At 41.7% G+C, this 15281-nt stretch overlaps 2 protein-coding genes across 2 annotated transcripts in view; one reads left to right on the top strand and one right to left on the bottom strand.

The window, feature by feature from the left end:
- The window catches only part of LOC107727149 (uncharacterized), a 24549-nt gene extending 23512 nt beyond the window's left edge, over window positions 1–1037 (bottom strand). Inside the window, exon 1 of the mRNA XM_016536933.1 lies at window positions 869–1037. Coding sequence (XP_016392419.1) covers window positions 869–933 — 65 coding nt within the window. The 5' untranslated portion in view covers window positions 934–1037. The remainder of the gene's footprint in view (window positions 1–868) is intronic.
- Window positions 1038–3282: 2245 nt separating this feature from the next.
- Window positions 3283–13500, top strand: LOC107727147 (26S proteasome non-ATPase regulatory subunit 3-like). Its single transcript, XM_016536931.1, has 13 exons — window positions 3283–3601; window positions 7116–7306; window positions 8740–8877; window positions 9179–9315; window positions 9395–9585; window positions 11473–11576; window positions 11658–11772; window positions 11961–12084; window positions 12228–12246; window positions 12435–12509; window positions 12601–12756; window positions 12986–13036; window positions 13126–13500. Exons 1-13 carry the CDS (start codon window positions 3466–3468, stop codon window positions 13201–13203), a joined length of 1515 nt encoding a protein of 504 aa, XP_016392417.1. The 5' UTR covers window positions 3283–3465; the 3' UTR covers window positions 13204–13500.
- The last annotated feature ends 1781 nt before the right edge of the window (window positions 13501–15281 follow it).

Genomic DNA, 15281 nt, shown 5'->3' on the forward strand with positions numbered 1-15281 from the left:
GAGCAGAATAATGCTTTTAACTCAAATTAAAAACTAAAATGACCAGTGCTGATTCATTCAGAAGCAAAGAAAGAGTATATGAACGAGTCAGTGAGTCACTCCAAAACCCAACTTGATTCAGTAACACAACGCCGCTGTGTGTGTTAATCGCTGGAGAGATGCACAACAAGGCAACATAGCAAAAAAAGACAATATTCTACAATTTAATTTACTTATTAACTTCTTATTGAAAAGTCTGCCACAAGCCATGCTAACCAAACCGGTCTCTTCTAACCGCTCTGAATGTGTGTGTCCCCTATATAATATTATGATTATGATTATGAATAATCTAGATTTGCTGTTTCACAGTGACAGAAACAAATAACCTAATTCGACAGATCGGCATTATAGTGATTAGATGTTCTTCCCTCGCATCCCTGGCTGAGGTCGGTTTACTTATCTATTTATGTATTATTATTTTATTTATTTTAATGTAGAAAATGAGAATTGTTCAAATGACCAAATATATATTCACAGACAAATGGCTTGGCAGTATTTGGGGTAAAAGGCACAATAAATGACATGATAATAACTAAGTTAACTGTCTTACTTTATCCATTTGACATGACATGCTTCGCGTCCTTTAACATATATTAAGCTTTCATATTTATAATTTATTATTCAAAATGTATTACAACGGACAGAACAGATTGTAAAACCTTGCTGAAGTGGTTGTTTTGAACTGAGACATTACGTTACACTAAACCTCCTACTTTATCTGAAGCACTTGCAGCAATAGCAGCGACACTTCTCGAAGTCTGGACTGAAATACGGAGTCTGTACAGAGACGCGGCGCTGGTGACGCCTGACACGCCGCAGCGATGGTTACCTGGCGTCTGCGTCGCCGAGCGCGTCGAGCAGCGACGCCTCTAACCCCGCGCTGCTGCTCATCATCCGCACAGAGGCGTTCAGGCTCCCTAAAAGCCTTTCTGCCTACGCTTTGCTCGAGCTCATCCTGAACAACAGTGTTTCTCCTGGCACTCTGTTGTCATCCAGAATAGAATTTCCCTCCACTCGCCGTGTTCCGCTGCGGCCCCGCGCTGCAGCGCCGCCTGCTGTCCCGGAGGAGCGGCGCACACCAACTGCGCATGCGTGCGTTAGAAGCAGAGTGCTGCACGAGAGGCACGTGGCTCTGATGAAATCCCGCTGTTCGGGTCACGCTCATTAAAAAAGAAAAACTAAAGAAAAAAGTAATTTGCTTAAACTGTTATACTCTGGGATGTTCTGCACAGTTAAAACAGGTCCACGGACATCCCCCCAGTGTCCCTCTCTCTCTTTGACGCCTCCTTCACTTACAATATATCAAATATATAGCATGCATTTTTTAGTAAGTTCATATTCATTAACACAGAAGGGTCGGCCGGGAATTGTTGTAGTTTTTGCTTAGTAAACTAAAGTACGGTATTTAGTTGTTCAATGTATTTCTAATCCTGACTTTTTCTTTAATTTCTCTTCATGTTAGGGGCATCCGCAGTTTCAATAAAAGAAAGGCTATCTGTTTGTTTCTGAGATAACGGCTGGTTTTTCTTTATTACAGGAATCAGTGGATCAGCTATTCTCAGAGGGACAGCAATAATAACAACACTCATACTGGAGGACTCGCATATTCACATATTCATGGTACTAACTGCAAATCTACACGTTTTTACTTCATGAATTAGAAACACGAACCGCAGACCTATCAACTAAATACATGAATGCTAAATTTACACTTGGGGGGGATTTTAATGACGTCCCAGATAATAACTTGCATAGATGGCCTCCCAAAGGAGTAACAGATGATGCTAGTAATTATTTCTGGACTATGCAATAGTTTCGGACTTGCTGATGTCTGGTGAGAAGTTAACCCTCCAAACTGTTCTATACGCGGCAGAACAGTGATTAGTCTTTGCGGTCTGGTCTAGATCTGCGGTTAACATCAGAGGAGTTGACTCCTGGTAGACCGTTTTTACAGACCACACATCTCTTCACATTTCTATTACCACCAATGAACATGAGTAGAAGTGCACTGGATCGTAAACCATTCTTTATTATTAAATGAGGAATTTAAGTGTGATGGCATAAGGATAGTTGAAATACTAAAGCATGGATTAATTACTAACCAACATGGACTGCACTGGGAACCTATGAAATATAGAGCTAGGAGTTTAGCCAAAAATAAAGTAGTTGTAAAACAATCGCCAGAAATAAACGGGCCAAAATACTAGCCATCATCCAAGAGTCTGATGAAACAGATGTAACAGAAGAAGAAGCTCACAAGAGGGTTTAAATCAGCGAAGGTGCTTTCATACGCTGCAGAAGAAAGTGGCTCGAGCTTGGTGAAAAACACAAGAAAGATTATCAATTAACAAACTACGCATAAATAACAATCTCACAGATAATTTACCTACAATCTCAAAACATATATCCTGAATTTGATTAAACGTTAAAAGCTCTGAAATACAGAAAACGTAGAAAACTTGGATAATAGTACCTTTGTTAACGATGAATTACAGAAATGATTGGCAATATTAAGAACTCCTGGTACTGAAGGTCTTACGAGTGAACGTCTAAAGCTGTCCTCTTTAGTTTGAGCGGTTTACTGCATCTGTAAAGAAGCGGGTGATTACTCCAGTCCCCAAGCCGAGTGAGGACACATTATCTCTAGATAGCTTTATTAAACACGGATGCCAGATTGTTCTCTCTTATATTTGCCAGCAGGCTAAAAGTAGTGCTGGATCAGTCTCAGGCTGGTTTCATGAAAGGGAGACATACTGTATATGTAATCATATTGGTCTTATGCTTGATTTGACTGATTACAGCACCTTCTCAGGGACCTAATACTATTTATTGGTTTGAATAAAGCGTTCGATACAGTGGAACACAAATTGATGCTGGCAACGTGAGTATATTTCTTCAGAAAAGCGATGACAGCTCTGTTAACATGATGCAGGGCACTTCTAGAGGATTTCTTCTGTCTAGGGGCTTACACAAGGCTTCCCCACCTCTCCTTTTCTGTTTTTGCTCGTAAATATGAATGTTTTTCAAGGTATCAGCTCTTCTGGGGATGAATTAAACACTTGTCAGCTGGCTGAGGACACAGATGCTGCAGAGGTCAGGGCTCTGAAGCTTTAAATGAAACAGTGAGTGTTTCGTGTGCAGTAACCCCCGCATGCGCATGCTTTGATCGAGCGCTGCAGAGAGAATAGATTAAACCGGCCGCTTCTGCTCGAGCTGCTGTAGTAACGCTGAGCGCTAGATGGCAGCACTCTCCTCGCGCGCCTCGGCTCCACACGGAAACCGCGCGAGGAAGAGCGCCAGCGTCCCAGAATGCACTGCGGCCCGTCAGAATTGCCAGTCATCTTCGGCGTGAATTCAAGCGCTCCAGCCACTTCTTATTTACACGCGTGATTGTGGCGTTACGCGATCGGCATCTTGAGCGGCGACATGAAAGAAGCGACGGCAAAGCGACGCGAGAAACCCCGCGCGGAGAAAGAGAAGAGCGGCGCGGACTCGCAGGATGTGGAGATGAAGGAGGAGGAACCGCGCGCGCCGCGAGAGCAGGACCAGCTGACGCTCGACGGTCTGGACACACACACACACACACACACACACACACATATATATATCATTATTATCATCATCATTATCATATATATCAGTCACGACACGAGCAGACGCAGCGCTGGTGTTTACCGGTCAAACCACTCTGACATCTGCTGACAATAACGACCTCCTCTCTGTAATCTGCCCGTTTATTACCCGATCATTGCTTTCTGATGCGTACAGAGCCAGAAGGAGAACTGACCAGATTCAGAATTGGTAAAAATAATCCTGGCAGTGGACGGCAGGTCAGAAATGCTTAAAGGGGTCACCAGATGCCCGTTTTCCACAAGTTGATATGATTCTTTAGGGTTATAACAATTAAAATAGTTTGTAATTATATAAAAATCATTAAAAGTAGCTATGCTTCAACACACTGATGATTTTTATCTTAACATTTATTTTTCAGATGGCACTGAATATTGCATTATATATCCATGTGCCCTCATATGAACTAAGCATGTGATGAAACTTGATGAGACTTTATTTATTATTTTAAACAGCATGTAAGTGAATCAAAGAAAACTCTGACAGATGATTTAAAATGCTCTCTATTATTTAGAGAGGAAGAACATGTACTGGCTGGTCCTACAGCTTTAGCTCTAGATCAGTGGTTTTGCCAGTCAAAACAGTGAGCCCTTCTAACACAACTGCACAGTCTTCACTGTACGGATTAAAGATGATTCTAATTACAGCTACAGATTGATTTAGTCAAGAGCAGCAGCTTATTTTCTCTGTTTTATTAACATTAATGACAGATGGCAGCAGGTATATTAGGCTGCTGTCACTTTAAGACCTAATGCACAGGTCTCATATACTGATATTATATAGACCTTTTCCCTGAGTAAACGATGAGTGCCAACATTATGAATTCATTACAAACTTCCGAATGAATGCTCTTCTGTTCCGGTCTCCATAGGAACCCATTCAAATAGTGCCCATCTGTTATTAATGTAGCTAACGCCGGCAGCTTCGTGTCATCTACACACTCATTAAACTCTGAGGAGTGACTGTCTAGGGGCTTACACAAGGCTTCCCCACCTCTCCTTTTCTGTTTTTGCTCGTAAATATGAATGTTTTTCAAGGTATCAGCTCTTCTGGGGATGAATTAAACACTTGTCAGCTGGCTGAGGACACAGATGCTGCAGAGGTCAGGGCTCTGAAGCTTTAAATGAAACAGTGAGTGTTTCGTGTGCAGTAACCCCCGCATGCGCATGCTTTGATCGAGCGCTGCAGAGAGAATAGATTAAACCGGCCGCTTCTGCTCGAGCTGCTGTAGTAACGCTGAGCGCTAGATGGCAGCACTCTCCTCGCGCGCCTCGGCTCCACACGGAAACCGCGCGAGGAAGAGCGCCAGCGTCCCAGAATGCACCGCGGCCCGTCAGAATTGCCAGTCATCTTCGGCGTGAATTCAAGCGCTCCAGCCACTTCTTATTTACACGCGTGATTGTGGCGTTACGCGATCGAGCTCTTGAGCGGCGACATGAAAGAAGCGACGGCAAAGCGACGCGAGAAACCCCGCGCGGAGAAAGAGAAGAGCGGCGCGGACTCGCAGGATGTGGAGATGAAGGAGGAGGAACCGCGCGCGCCGCGAGAGCAGGACCAGCTGAAGCTCGACGGTCTGGACACACACACACACACACACACACACACACATATATATATCATTATTATCATCATCATTATCATATATATCAGTCACGACACGAGCAGACGCAGCGCTGGTGTTTACCGGTCAAACCACTCTGACATCTGCTGACAATAACGACCTCCTCTCGGTAATCTGCCCGTTTATTACCCGATCATTGCTTTCTGATGCGTACAGAGCCAGAAGGAGAACTGACCAGATTCAGAATTGGTAAAAATAATCCTGGCAGTGGACGGCAGGTCAGAAATGCTTAAAGGGGTCACCAGATGCCCGTTTTCCACAAGTTGATATGATTCTTTAGGGTCTTAATGAAAAGGCTATAACATATTTTGGTTAAAGTTTCTCAAAAGTAGTGTAAAACAACACCTTTTTTACCCTGTCAAAAACAGCTCTGTTCACAGCGAGCCGTTTCGGTGCATGTCCCTTTAAATGCTAATGAGCTCTGCTGACCCCGCCCCTCTCTTCCGTGGAGTGACGAGCTGTTCTCATGAGTAGGCCTGTCACCATAACATCTGTTTGTTGTGCGATATATTGCCTCAGAAATAATTGCGATAAGCGATATTATTGTCATTTTAAAGACCATTTTATGCCACTGAATATATAATCATAATGTAACAGCATAATAATGCAAGAAGGCCTACACACTTCCAAATGGCAACAAACTTTTAATTAAGAATATTTAGATCATGGAAATTAAGTATCAAAATATAAAATACCTTAAAAAACCTGAATAAATAGTAAATAAACATTTTCTAACAAAATAATTATAACAATTAAAATAGTTTGTAATTATATAAAAATCATTAAAAGTAGCTATGCTTCAACACACTGATGATTTTTATCTTAACATTTATTTTTCAGATGGCACTGAATATTGCATTATATATCCATGTGCCCTCATATGAACTAAGCATGTGATGAAACTTGATGAGACTTTATTTATTATTTTAAACAGCATGTAAGTGAATCAAAGAAAACTCTGACAGATGATTTAAAATGCTCTCTATTATTTAGAGAGGAAGAACATGTACTGGCTGGTCCTACAGCTTTAGCTCTAGATCAGTGGTTTTGCCAGTCAAAACAGTGAGCCCTTCTAACACAACTGCACAGTCTTCACTGTACGGATTAAAGATGATTCTAATTACAGCTACAGATTGATTTAGTCAAGAGCAGCAGCTTATTTTCTCTGTTTTATTAACATTAATGACAGATGGCAGCAGGTATATTAGGCTGCTGTCACTTTAAGACCTAATGCACAGGTCTCATATACTGATATTATATAGACCTTTTCCCTGAGTAAACGATGAGTGCCAACATTATGAATTCATTACAAACTTCCGAATGAATGCTCTTCTGTTCCGGTCTCCATAGGAACCCATTCAAATAGTGCCCATCTGTTATTAATGTAGCTAACGCCGGCAGCTTCGTGTCATCTACACACTCATTAAACTCTTGAGGAGTGACGCACTGACAAATAACGGTCATTGCGACTCTGTAAAGTGACGGCTCTGTGGAGCCATGTGGTTTTTTTTTTTTACATTTTAATAGGTTTAACATTAGATTATCAGCTCATTACTTTAGACGTAACCGACTGTTTTCCTTGAATGCTCAGTCACTAAGTCAGCCATTGTTATTATTGTAAGTCTCAGTGTTAAAAATGATGATAAAGAACAGCACAAACGGAGTGTTAACTGGAAAGGAGTGAAACACACAGTCACTCCTGTTATGTCTTTTTCCTCTGAATGTGAGAGGTTCGCTGTCCAGTCGAGCACTAACGGCTTCCTGATGTACTCCGAGGCGTGTGGAGAGCTCTGTGGGTGACTCTGAATGTGTCTGTCTGCTGCAGATATCAAGGAGCACGTGAAGCAGATCGAGAAGGCCGTGCAGGGGAAGGAGCCGCGCTTCGTCCTCCGTGCCCTGCGAGCTTTGCCCTCCACCAGCCGCCGTCTCAATCCCAATGTGCTGCAGAAAGCCGTGTCCGGGTTCTTCACGTGCAACGCTGCCAGCAAAGAGTTCCTGCTCCGCTTCCTGGACGAGGTACCAGACCCCACAGCTTTCTGTTCCTCGGCGTACATGTTTGCAGTTTGGAAATCAGAAGTTGGGCTGTACACACAAATCAAATAGAGTGCTATGGACTGTGAATATTAAAGCACACATAGACTGATATGCAGGGCTCCAGACTGTGACTAAATGCTACCTTTTTTCCTGCCGGTGCGACTGAGTTTTGTTAGAGGTGCTGCCACTACCAATTTGACTAACTGAGAAACACTGCCATTTCTGTTGCGTAATAGAAACCGCAAATAAGCCCAAAAAAGCGCAGCGTGATCTTAGAGCAAATGCAACCGTTGTTAAACAGCGCGGTGAGAAGTAGGGATGTAATGATATTATCAATATCGTGATATCAAAACTGTCTCGATGTTATCGTGGCCACATGACGATATGAAACGATAGGTCTTTCAGGCAAAAAGTGTAGTTTTTTTAATATATTTAAACTTCTAACGTAAAAGGTGTTTAAAGTTGTGTTTTGGGGCATTATGAAGAAGTATTGTAATTTCCCTACTGCAGTGTAAAGCAAAAATAATACACCTATGAAATATTCATTTTCATTTATTTCACAGTGCACTTGTTGTACAATATATGGCTATTACTGTCATTGTTGTTATTATTATTAATAATAAATTCTAATTAGTTTGGCTTCCTAAAACACCAGTGTGAATGTAATTTAGACTGAGACAGTATACCACAAATAAAAATATTTTCTTACCTAACTTTTCTTAGTTAAGAACATGGGTTGCAGCTCTTAATTTTGAACTCTCAAAGTGCATTAGATAGAATAATTAAACTTTAAAATGTACGAAATTAAATTTTTTCCCCCCAATTCTTTATTTATTTTTTTTTTTTAAACATCGCAATATTATCATATCGTGAGATTTTGATATGGTTACATCCCTAGTGAGAAGCGCTGGAGTTCGGCGCAGTGAGGAGCCGTGTGTGGTTTTACCTGTGCTTATGATCTACAAATATATGATGCCATGGAAGACCAGTGGTTAATTTTAATAGGAGCAGTCCTAACTCAGTTAGTCAGTCAGAATATTTACCCTATAAAACTCGGTTTGTTACCATCGTTTCCAGAAATGTTACCGTTTCTGTTAATGGAAATACATTTGCATCCGTATCCCAGCTCAAGCTGCTGCTACTGTTAAATGTGCATTTCCAAAAGACAAAACTTGTAATATTATTAATTAATATCATCAATAGTCGTTAATTATTTCAGTGCTGCTGAATCAGGTGCTGGTGCTGCTATCTGTAGAGGCTTCAGAGGTTAGTCTGGAGCGCGAGCCGTCTTCAGAACACTTAATGTTGAGCCCTGAGCTTTATTGCAGGTCAAGCGTTTCCTCTACATGCAGCAGCCCTAAACTGAAAGGCCAGTGGCTGAGTGCGTGACTGTAACCGGTGTCTCTCTGCTTCAGCCGGTGGAGAAGGAAGGAGACGTGGCGTTCAGGCCTCGCACGGGGAAAGCTGCGGCGACGCCGCTCATCCCAGAGGTGGAGGCCTATCTGCAGCTGCTGATGGTGGTCTACCTCACCAACAAGACACGCTACGCCGAGGTCAGCAAACTCAGACTAACACTCATCCGCTGAAATGTGAAAGACAATGCAGAGGTCTTTATTAGTTATTCTTAACCATGCATGTGTACATAAAAGGAATGGAAAAATTAATCAAATAAAATCGAACTCATTTCACTGTAGTCCAGCACATGAAGGCACAGTTGGGTCACGGTTTCTTATACAGATAATAACAGTTACATTTGGTGTGTGTGTTTTAATCTGATTAATCGGAGAAACACTCGACAGATGAGATGATTATCCAGACAATGCTTTTCCTCAGTGAATCCTCTGTCCTGCACAGGCCCAGAAAGTGTCTGATGATCTGCTCCAGAAGATCGGCTCTCAGAACCGCCGGGCTCTGGACTTAGTGGCTGCCAAGTGTTATTACTACCATTCGCGCGTGTACGAGTTCCTGAACCAGCTGGATGCGGTCCGCAGGTGAGCCTGTTCTCCACATGACCTTTGACCTTAGGTTCAGCTGAGCTGCTGTGGTCACTCTTCTCTCTCGTGAGCACAGCTTCCTGCACACGCGCTTGAGGACGGCTACGCTACGCCATGACGCTGACGGCCAGGCCACGCTGCTCAACCTGCTGCTGCGCAACTACCTGCAGTTCAATCTGTATGACCAGGCGGAGAAACTGGTGTCCAAGTCTGTGTTCCCCGAGCTGGCCAACAACAACGAGTGGGCGCGCTATCTCTACTACACCGGTGAGTGAAGGTTTCTCCTCCGTTACGCAGAGAACGGGATGAGAGGAGCCAGAGTTGATTTCACGACACCGTTACAGCACAGCGCTGCGAGATCCAGTGAGAAGCGTTTGAACTCACTGCAGAATGAATGAAGGTTGCTGCGAGATCTAGTGAGAATCATTCAAATTCGGCCTAGAATTTTGTGTCATAAACAGCGCTGACATACGTCAGGAAACCAGAAGCGGTAACGCTAACTGTAACCGTAGTGTTGTGGCAGGAAGAGTCGAATGTGATCAATTCATTTCAGGGTTTGTGAGGGAAATTCAAGCACTTTTCAATGACTTTCAAGCATTTCACACAACTATTTCCAGCTCTTTAAAGCTCTAAAATGATGAATGTTGGTTTTTATAGGATGACCAAAATATACTTTGTGCTAAACAAACAGTTATGTAAAATCAAAAAAATACATCAAATCACCATTATAACCAGTAGATGGCAGCAGAGGAGCACTTATTGGCTTATTAGTCATTCATTTCTACGTTTTGCTTTATATTTTGAAATTATAAAATCACTATTATAAAATATCAAATCATCAAGAAATCAGATTTTGTAAGTTGTACACTTTGTGTGTGTGTGTGTGTGTGTGGAGTAAGAAAAACAAACCTTTCTTCAATTTGTGACTAAATCACATAATCGCTGAAGTTGTTAGTCAGTTTCATATAGAATAATAATAGTACATTTAATAAGAATAGAATATATAAATTTATCTATATCAAATATTATGTTATTAGATTTTGCATGTTACTGTTGTTAATAAAATAATTTAGTATGCTTCCCAACTCAAGCTTAGAGCTTTACTGTCAAATCTGTATAAACGAGAAATGAACATGTAATATTATTATTAACTGCACTTATTTATTCAAAACGGAAGTAATTTTATGATTAAATGATCTTTGTTTTACTAACCCCACACAGCACCCCAGCAGAATCAGTGGCGCTGGTGCCTCTGCTCTCAGATGTTCAGACCCATTCACACCAAGCACCATAACTATAAAGATACAGTTCTAATTATCCTTGTCAATATTACAGAGTAGTAGAGTCCACACCACAGCTATAACGATAAAGGCACAGAGAAACGATATCGTTGGAATCACTTTCAGAAAGATTGTTCTCCAGCTGATGAACGATAGAAACATTGACAGCTAATCAGAATCAATCCTGCTGTAACGAGCTGGAGAATTTAAAGCTGCAGACGCGCGTGCGCTTAGAATAAACAGACGATATCGTTCTTGGTGTGAACGGGGCTTTAGTCTGGAGCCCTGGCTTTGTTTTCTACTGAGGCTTTAGCACTTCATCAAAAGTAATCGTAGAGGAGTATTCTGAATTCAGGTTTAGCTCAATCAACAACACAATCCCTCCTTATCTTTTACAATTACTATAGTTATGATTATGTATTAGTAGTATTATATCATAGGGTTACAGTGAGGCCATTATTAACCTGTGCTGCGGGATCCAGCAAGAAAGTGCTTGAATTCGGCAGGAATGTCAAATATATAGGAATAATAAATGTTGTCATATTATTAATTTCGTCATGTGTATTGTATTACTCCGTGTCCTGACTGCACAGTTCTGTTTCTGTGACGTCGCTCGCCTCCTGAATGTGTTTTTGTTTAATATTAAAGTGTTTTCATCTGATTGAGTTTTCACATCACGTGGTCTGGACAGGCAAATGGCAGGAGTGATGTAATATCATTAGTAACTTTTGTCATGAAGCTATGGCTTTTGTGCATGTGTTTAGACTACATGTGCTAATGCTACAGTTTTGTGAATAATAATACATTTAACACTAACAATCTGTATCCCAACTCATACAATATGTAATTTTGTGTGTGCCCTGCACATTTTCAGGGCGGATCAAGGCCATCCAGCTGGAGTATTCAGAGGCGAGGAGGACTCTAACGAACGCGCTGCGTAAAGCGCCGCAGCACACGGCCGTGGGCTTCAAGCAGACGGTGAGTGTGTCTGTGTGTGTGTGTGTGTGTGCGACTGGCTCCTGTCGCTGCTGCTGTGAGTGACGGCTGTGTCTCCGTCAGGTGCATAAGCTGCTGATCGTGGTGGAGCTGCTGCTGGGGGAGATTCCTGACCGCCTGCAGTTCCGCCAGCCGTCTCTCAAGAGGTCCCTCATGCCCTACTTCCTGCTCACTCAGGGTAACTCCATGTGCCACTCTCCATGCAAGAAAACTATTTTACGTTTCTCCTGAACCTCCTGTTAACCTTGCTGCTTCTGAACTCAGTGTAGTGTGTTAATGCGGCTCATGAGAGGAGTGAAACGTCACACTCTTAACTCCTTCTCACGAACGGTGTTTCACAGTAACTGCTGTTTCTGCCCTGTCTAGCGGTGAGAGCTGGAAATCTGGCCAAGTTTAACCAGGCGCTGGATCAGTTTGGAGAGAAGTTTCAGGCTGACGGCACCTACACGCTGATCATCCGTCTGAGACACAACGTCATCAAGACCGGTGAGTGCTGCTCGTCTGAGACACACCGTCATCCCTCTAGAATGGCATTTTACTGACAGCCAGCACATTGAGTCTTCCTGCAGTAGTACAGACTGCGTTGTTTTTCCCCCATTGATGTGAATGCTGGAGGCCGGAAACAAACTCAAGCCAAGTACTTTCCCATTCTGCTGCATTCTGAAGTTTGGCTTTCGTAGTTTTGGAAAGTTTGGTATAAGACGTGCGGCCAGCAGAAGATCACGGTGTGAACGCCTAGCTGAATTAAAACAACACAAACTTGAAACTTTGGATAAATTATGATTAGTCATATGTTGAATTTGTTAACCTTTTTTAAAAAAAAAAAAACATGCTGAGGAGTATAATGTCTTATCATGGGCGAAAACGCTTGCATGTTTGGACAGTCCTGAAGACGCAGAGTTCATCGTGGCCAAGGTCAGGCTCACTCACTCACTCACTCACTCACTCGTGCGGTCGTGTTCATCAGGGACTGAGCTGAAGCATGTGACCGTCTCTGTCTGTCCAGGCCATCCGTGACGGTGTGATTGAGGCCAGTATAAACCACGAGAAAGGTTACGTCCAGTCGAAAGAGACCATGGACATTTACAGCACTCGCGAGCCTCAGCTGGCCTTCCACCAGCGCATCTCCTTCTGTCTGGATATCCACAACATGTCCGTCAAGGTAGGATTTCTGGGATTCAACAAACATGTGCTTTGTTACCTGAGCCTGGACTACTTCAAGTAGTAAAGCATGCAGAAGATTGACATGGCAATGAATTACACCATAAATGCATCTAATTAAAGTCTGCTGTGTTTCACAGTCAGCACGTATGGGTTTAAAGCAAGGAAAAGAGTACTTTTAGATGAGGCATAGGGAGCGATGTAAGCGCTGTTCACCTGTTTCTGTGCAGGCCATGAGATTTCCACCAAAGGCGTACAACAAGGACCTGGAGTCTGCTGAGGTAAGAGTGACACACACACACACACACACACGCTGTCTGCCGCTGCAGAGCGTCTGCTGGAGCTCATCACTGTCTGTGTGTGTTCACAGGAGAGACGAGAGCGGGAGCAGCAGGATCTGGAGTTCGCCAAAGAGATGGCAGAAGATGATGACGATAGTTTCCCATGAGTCTGCAGTCTCGCAGCCTTTCTTCTTTGAATTTGACCTGTCTGTTCCTCCTTTAGCTTTGCTCTTATTATAATCCATGAACGTACTGTGTGATACAACATTATAAAGAACATCAGAAGTTCTCCAGTTGTGTTGTTTTTTCATTAATGCATGCATCAGTTTTATACATTCATAGCAACGGTGCGGTTTGCTGCATATACAACACAATAGCGTCTTGTTAGAAAGTTCTGAATTGAATTGAAAAGCGTTGTCTTGCTTTACCAAATGGTCAAAATTCATAATGCAACGTGATAATAGTTTGGAATTGAGTGGCTGGATATAAAGTGTCAGGTTGTTAACAGACAGTACAGTGTGGAATGCTTGTCTGTGTTACTCATTTACATTGAATCCTGTTTTCTTCTATTAAAATGCAAGGCCTTGTGGGTGATGGAAGCGTGGAACAGATGCATGTTAAGAACTGCATGGGTTCTTCCTGTCTGGAAATGCATCTGCTCCACTCGTTCTGAACAGCAGGCATTCTTCAGTTAGATTTCCTGAGATGGAAGATGAATCTATTGGTTGGGGTTTTGTGAGGTGTTTTCAGGATCTTAAAGGAGCAGTTTGTAATACTGACAGCTAGTGGCAGAAATGTGTACTGCGTGCGCTACAGAGCCCGGCTCTGCTGCGGTCCAAACTCGAAAAAGTAGCTAAATAAACCAGCAGACAATGCATTTACAGAACAGAATATTATTTAAACAACATAAATTATGCACAGCAGCAAGTACATCTAAAACAACAAATCTTCATCTATAACGAGCTAATTGAGGCACACGGGCTGCTTCACTGCGTTATGTGACAAAGCGGTGTTCTTTATAAAAGAAGTGTTGATTTTAAATAAAGACATGGAACTCTTTCCTGTTAGAACTTGTGTGAAACTTTTACTTTCGCTTTGCAGCATACGCCGGGGCTAGAAAGTGGCTCTGGATTTTTGGCACAGAGCGGCCCATGCATCACACCATAACCAAACCAGCTTATTAGAGCAGTTTTAACACCACTTACTAACATAAAGATATAACACCATACAGAAATAAAAATGCTTTTATTATTATCATTAACATTAATGAATGACTGGCATACTTTACATTGTAATTGGTCTTTCCTGGTGTATATGACAAATTGTAAATCATTTTGAAGAATTTTGACATGTCCCTTTTAGAGGGACGGTTTATTAATATCACTAAAGTTAAATGCCTATAATATCAGTCCATATGACACAATGCCCTGCTCTAGAGAATGTAGTGCAGAATGTGGACTGTTTTTGTGGTGCTTGTCATCTGTCATTTAGAACAGAGTTCCAGCTGTGGAAACATTTATTCATACATACACGAAACATTTCTGATTATTATCAATGTTCAACACTGTTGTGCTGCACGATATTTTTGTGGAAAATGTGATACATTACCATTTAGTCTGGAGTAAGATTTAAAAACAATAAATGAATCAATACTTTTATTCAACAAGGTTGCATTAAATTGATTTAAATGACAGTAAAGATATACTTATTACAAATTATATTTAGGATAAATGTTGTTCTTTAACTTTGTATTCAACAAATACTCCTGAAAAAGTATCACAGTTTCCACAAAAATATTAAGAAGCAAAAACAGTTTTCAGCATTAATAACAAGAACCATTATTAATAAGTGATAACAAATATTAATCGATAATAATAAATCAGCATATTAGAATGATTTCTGAAGATCATGTGACACTGAAGACTGCAGTAATGATGCTGAAAATACAGCTGCGCATCACAGAAATACATTACATTTAAATATTATGCCATTAAAACATTTAGGCCTACATTAAGATATCTTTCATAGAAAAATATCACGGCACTTGAAAGCGAAAGTCTTCAGATTTACAATGTTCTAGAGTAAGTCTGAGAATTTTACCATTTACTCGTCATTGCTGTGGATTTTCTAATAATGCTCATTGCACAATTAATTGCAGTGATGTGCAGTTCGTGAACGAATAATTTGAGGTGTTTAATTCAGCTTTATTTAGGGGACACACGTCTGACATATCTCTACATAACAT

The sequence above is a fragment of the Sinocyclocheilus rhinocerous genome, unplaced genomic scaffold (genome assembly GCF_001515625.1).
Source record: "Sinocyclocheilus rhinocerous isolate Xijiao unplaced genomic scaffold, SAMN03320098_v1.1 scaffold4140, whole genome shotgun sequence".
Classification (NCBI taxonomy): Eukaryota; Metazoa; Chordata; class Actinopteri; order Cypriniformes; family Cyprinidae; genus Sinocyclocheilus; species Sinocyclocheilus rhinocerous.

Excerpts from the sequence above, each read along its gene's own strand:
- LOC107727147 (XM_016536931.1), top strand. The coding sequence starts at position 3,466 with ATGAAAGAAGCGACGGCAAAGCGACGCGAGAAACCCCGCGCGGAGAAA. Across the intron at positions 11,577-11,657 it reads CCGTGGGCTTCAAGCAGACG|GTGCATAAGCTGCTGATCGT; the intron begins GTGAGTGTGTCT and ends TGTCTCCGTCAG. Across the intron at positions 13,037-13,125 it reads AGGACCTGGAGTCTGCTGAG|GAGAGACGAGAGCGGGAGCA; the intron begins GTAAGAGTGACA and ends GTGTGTTCACAG.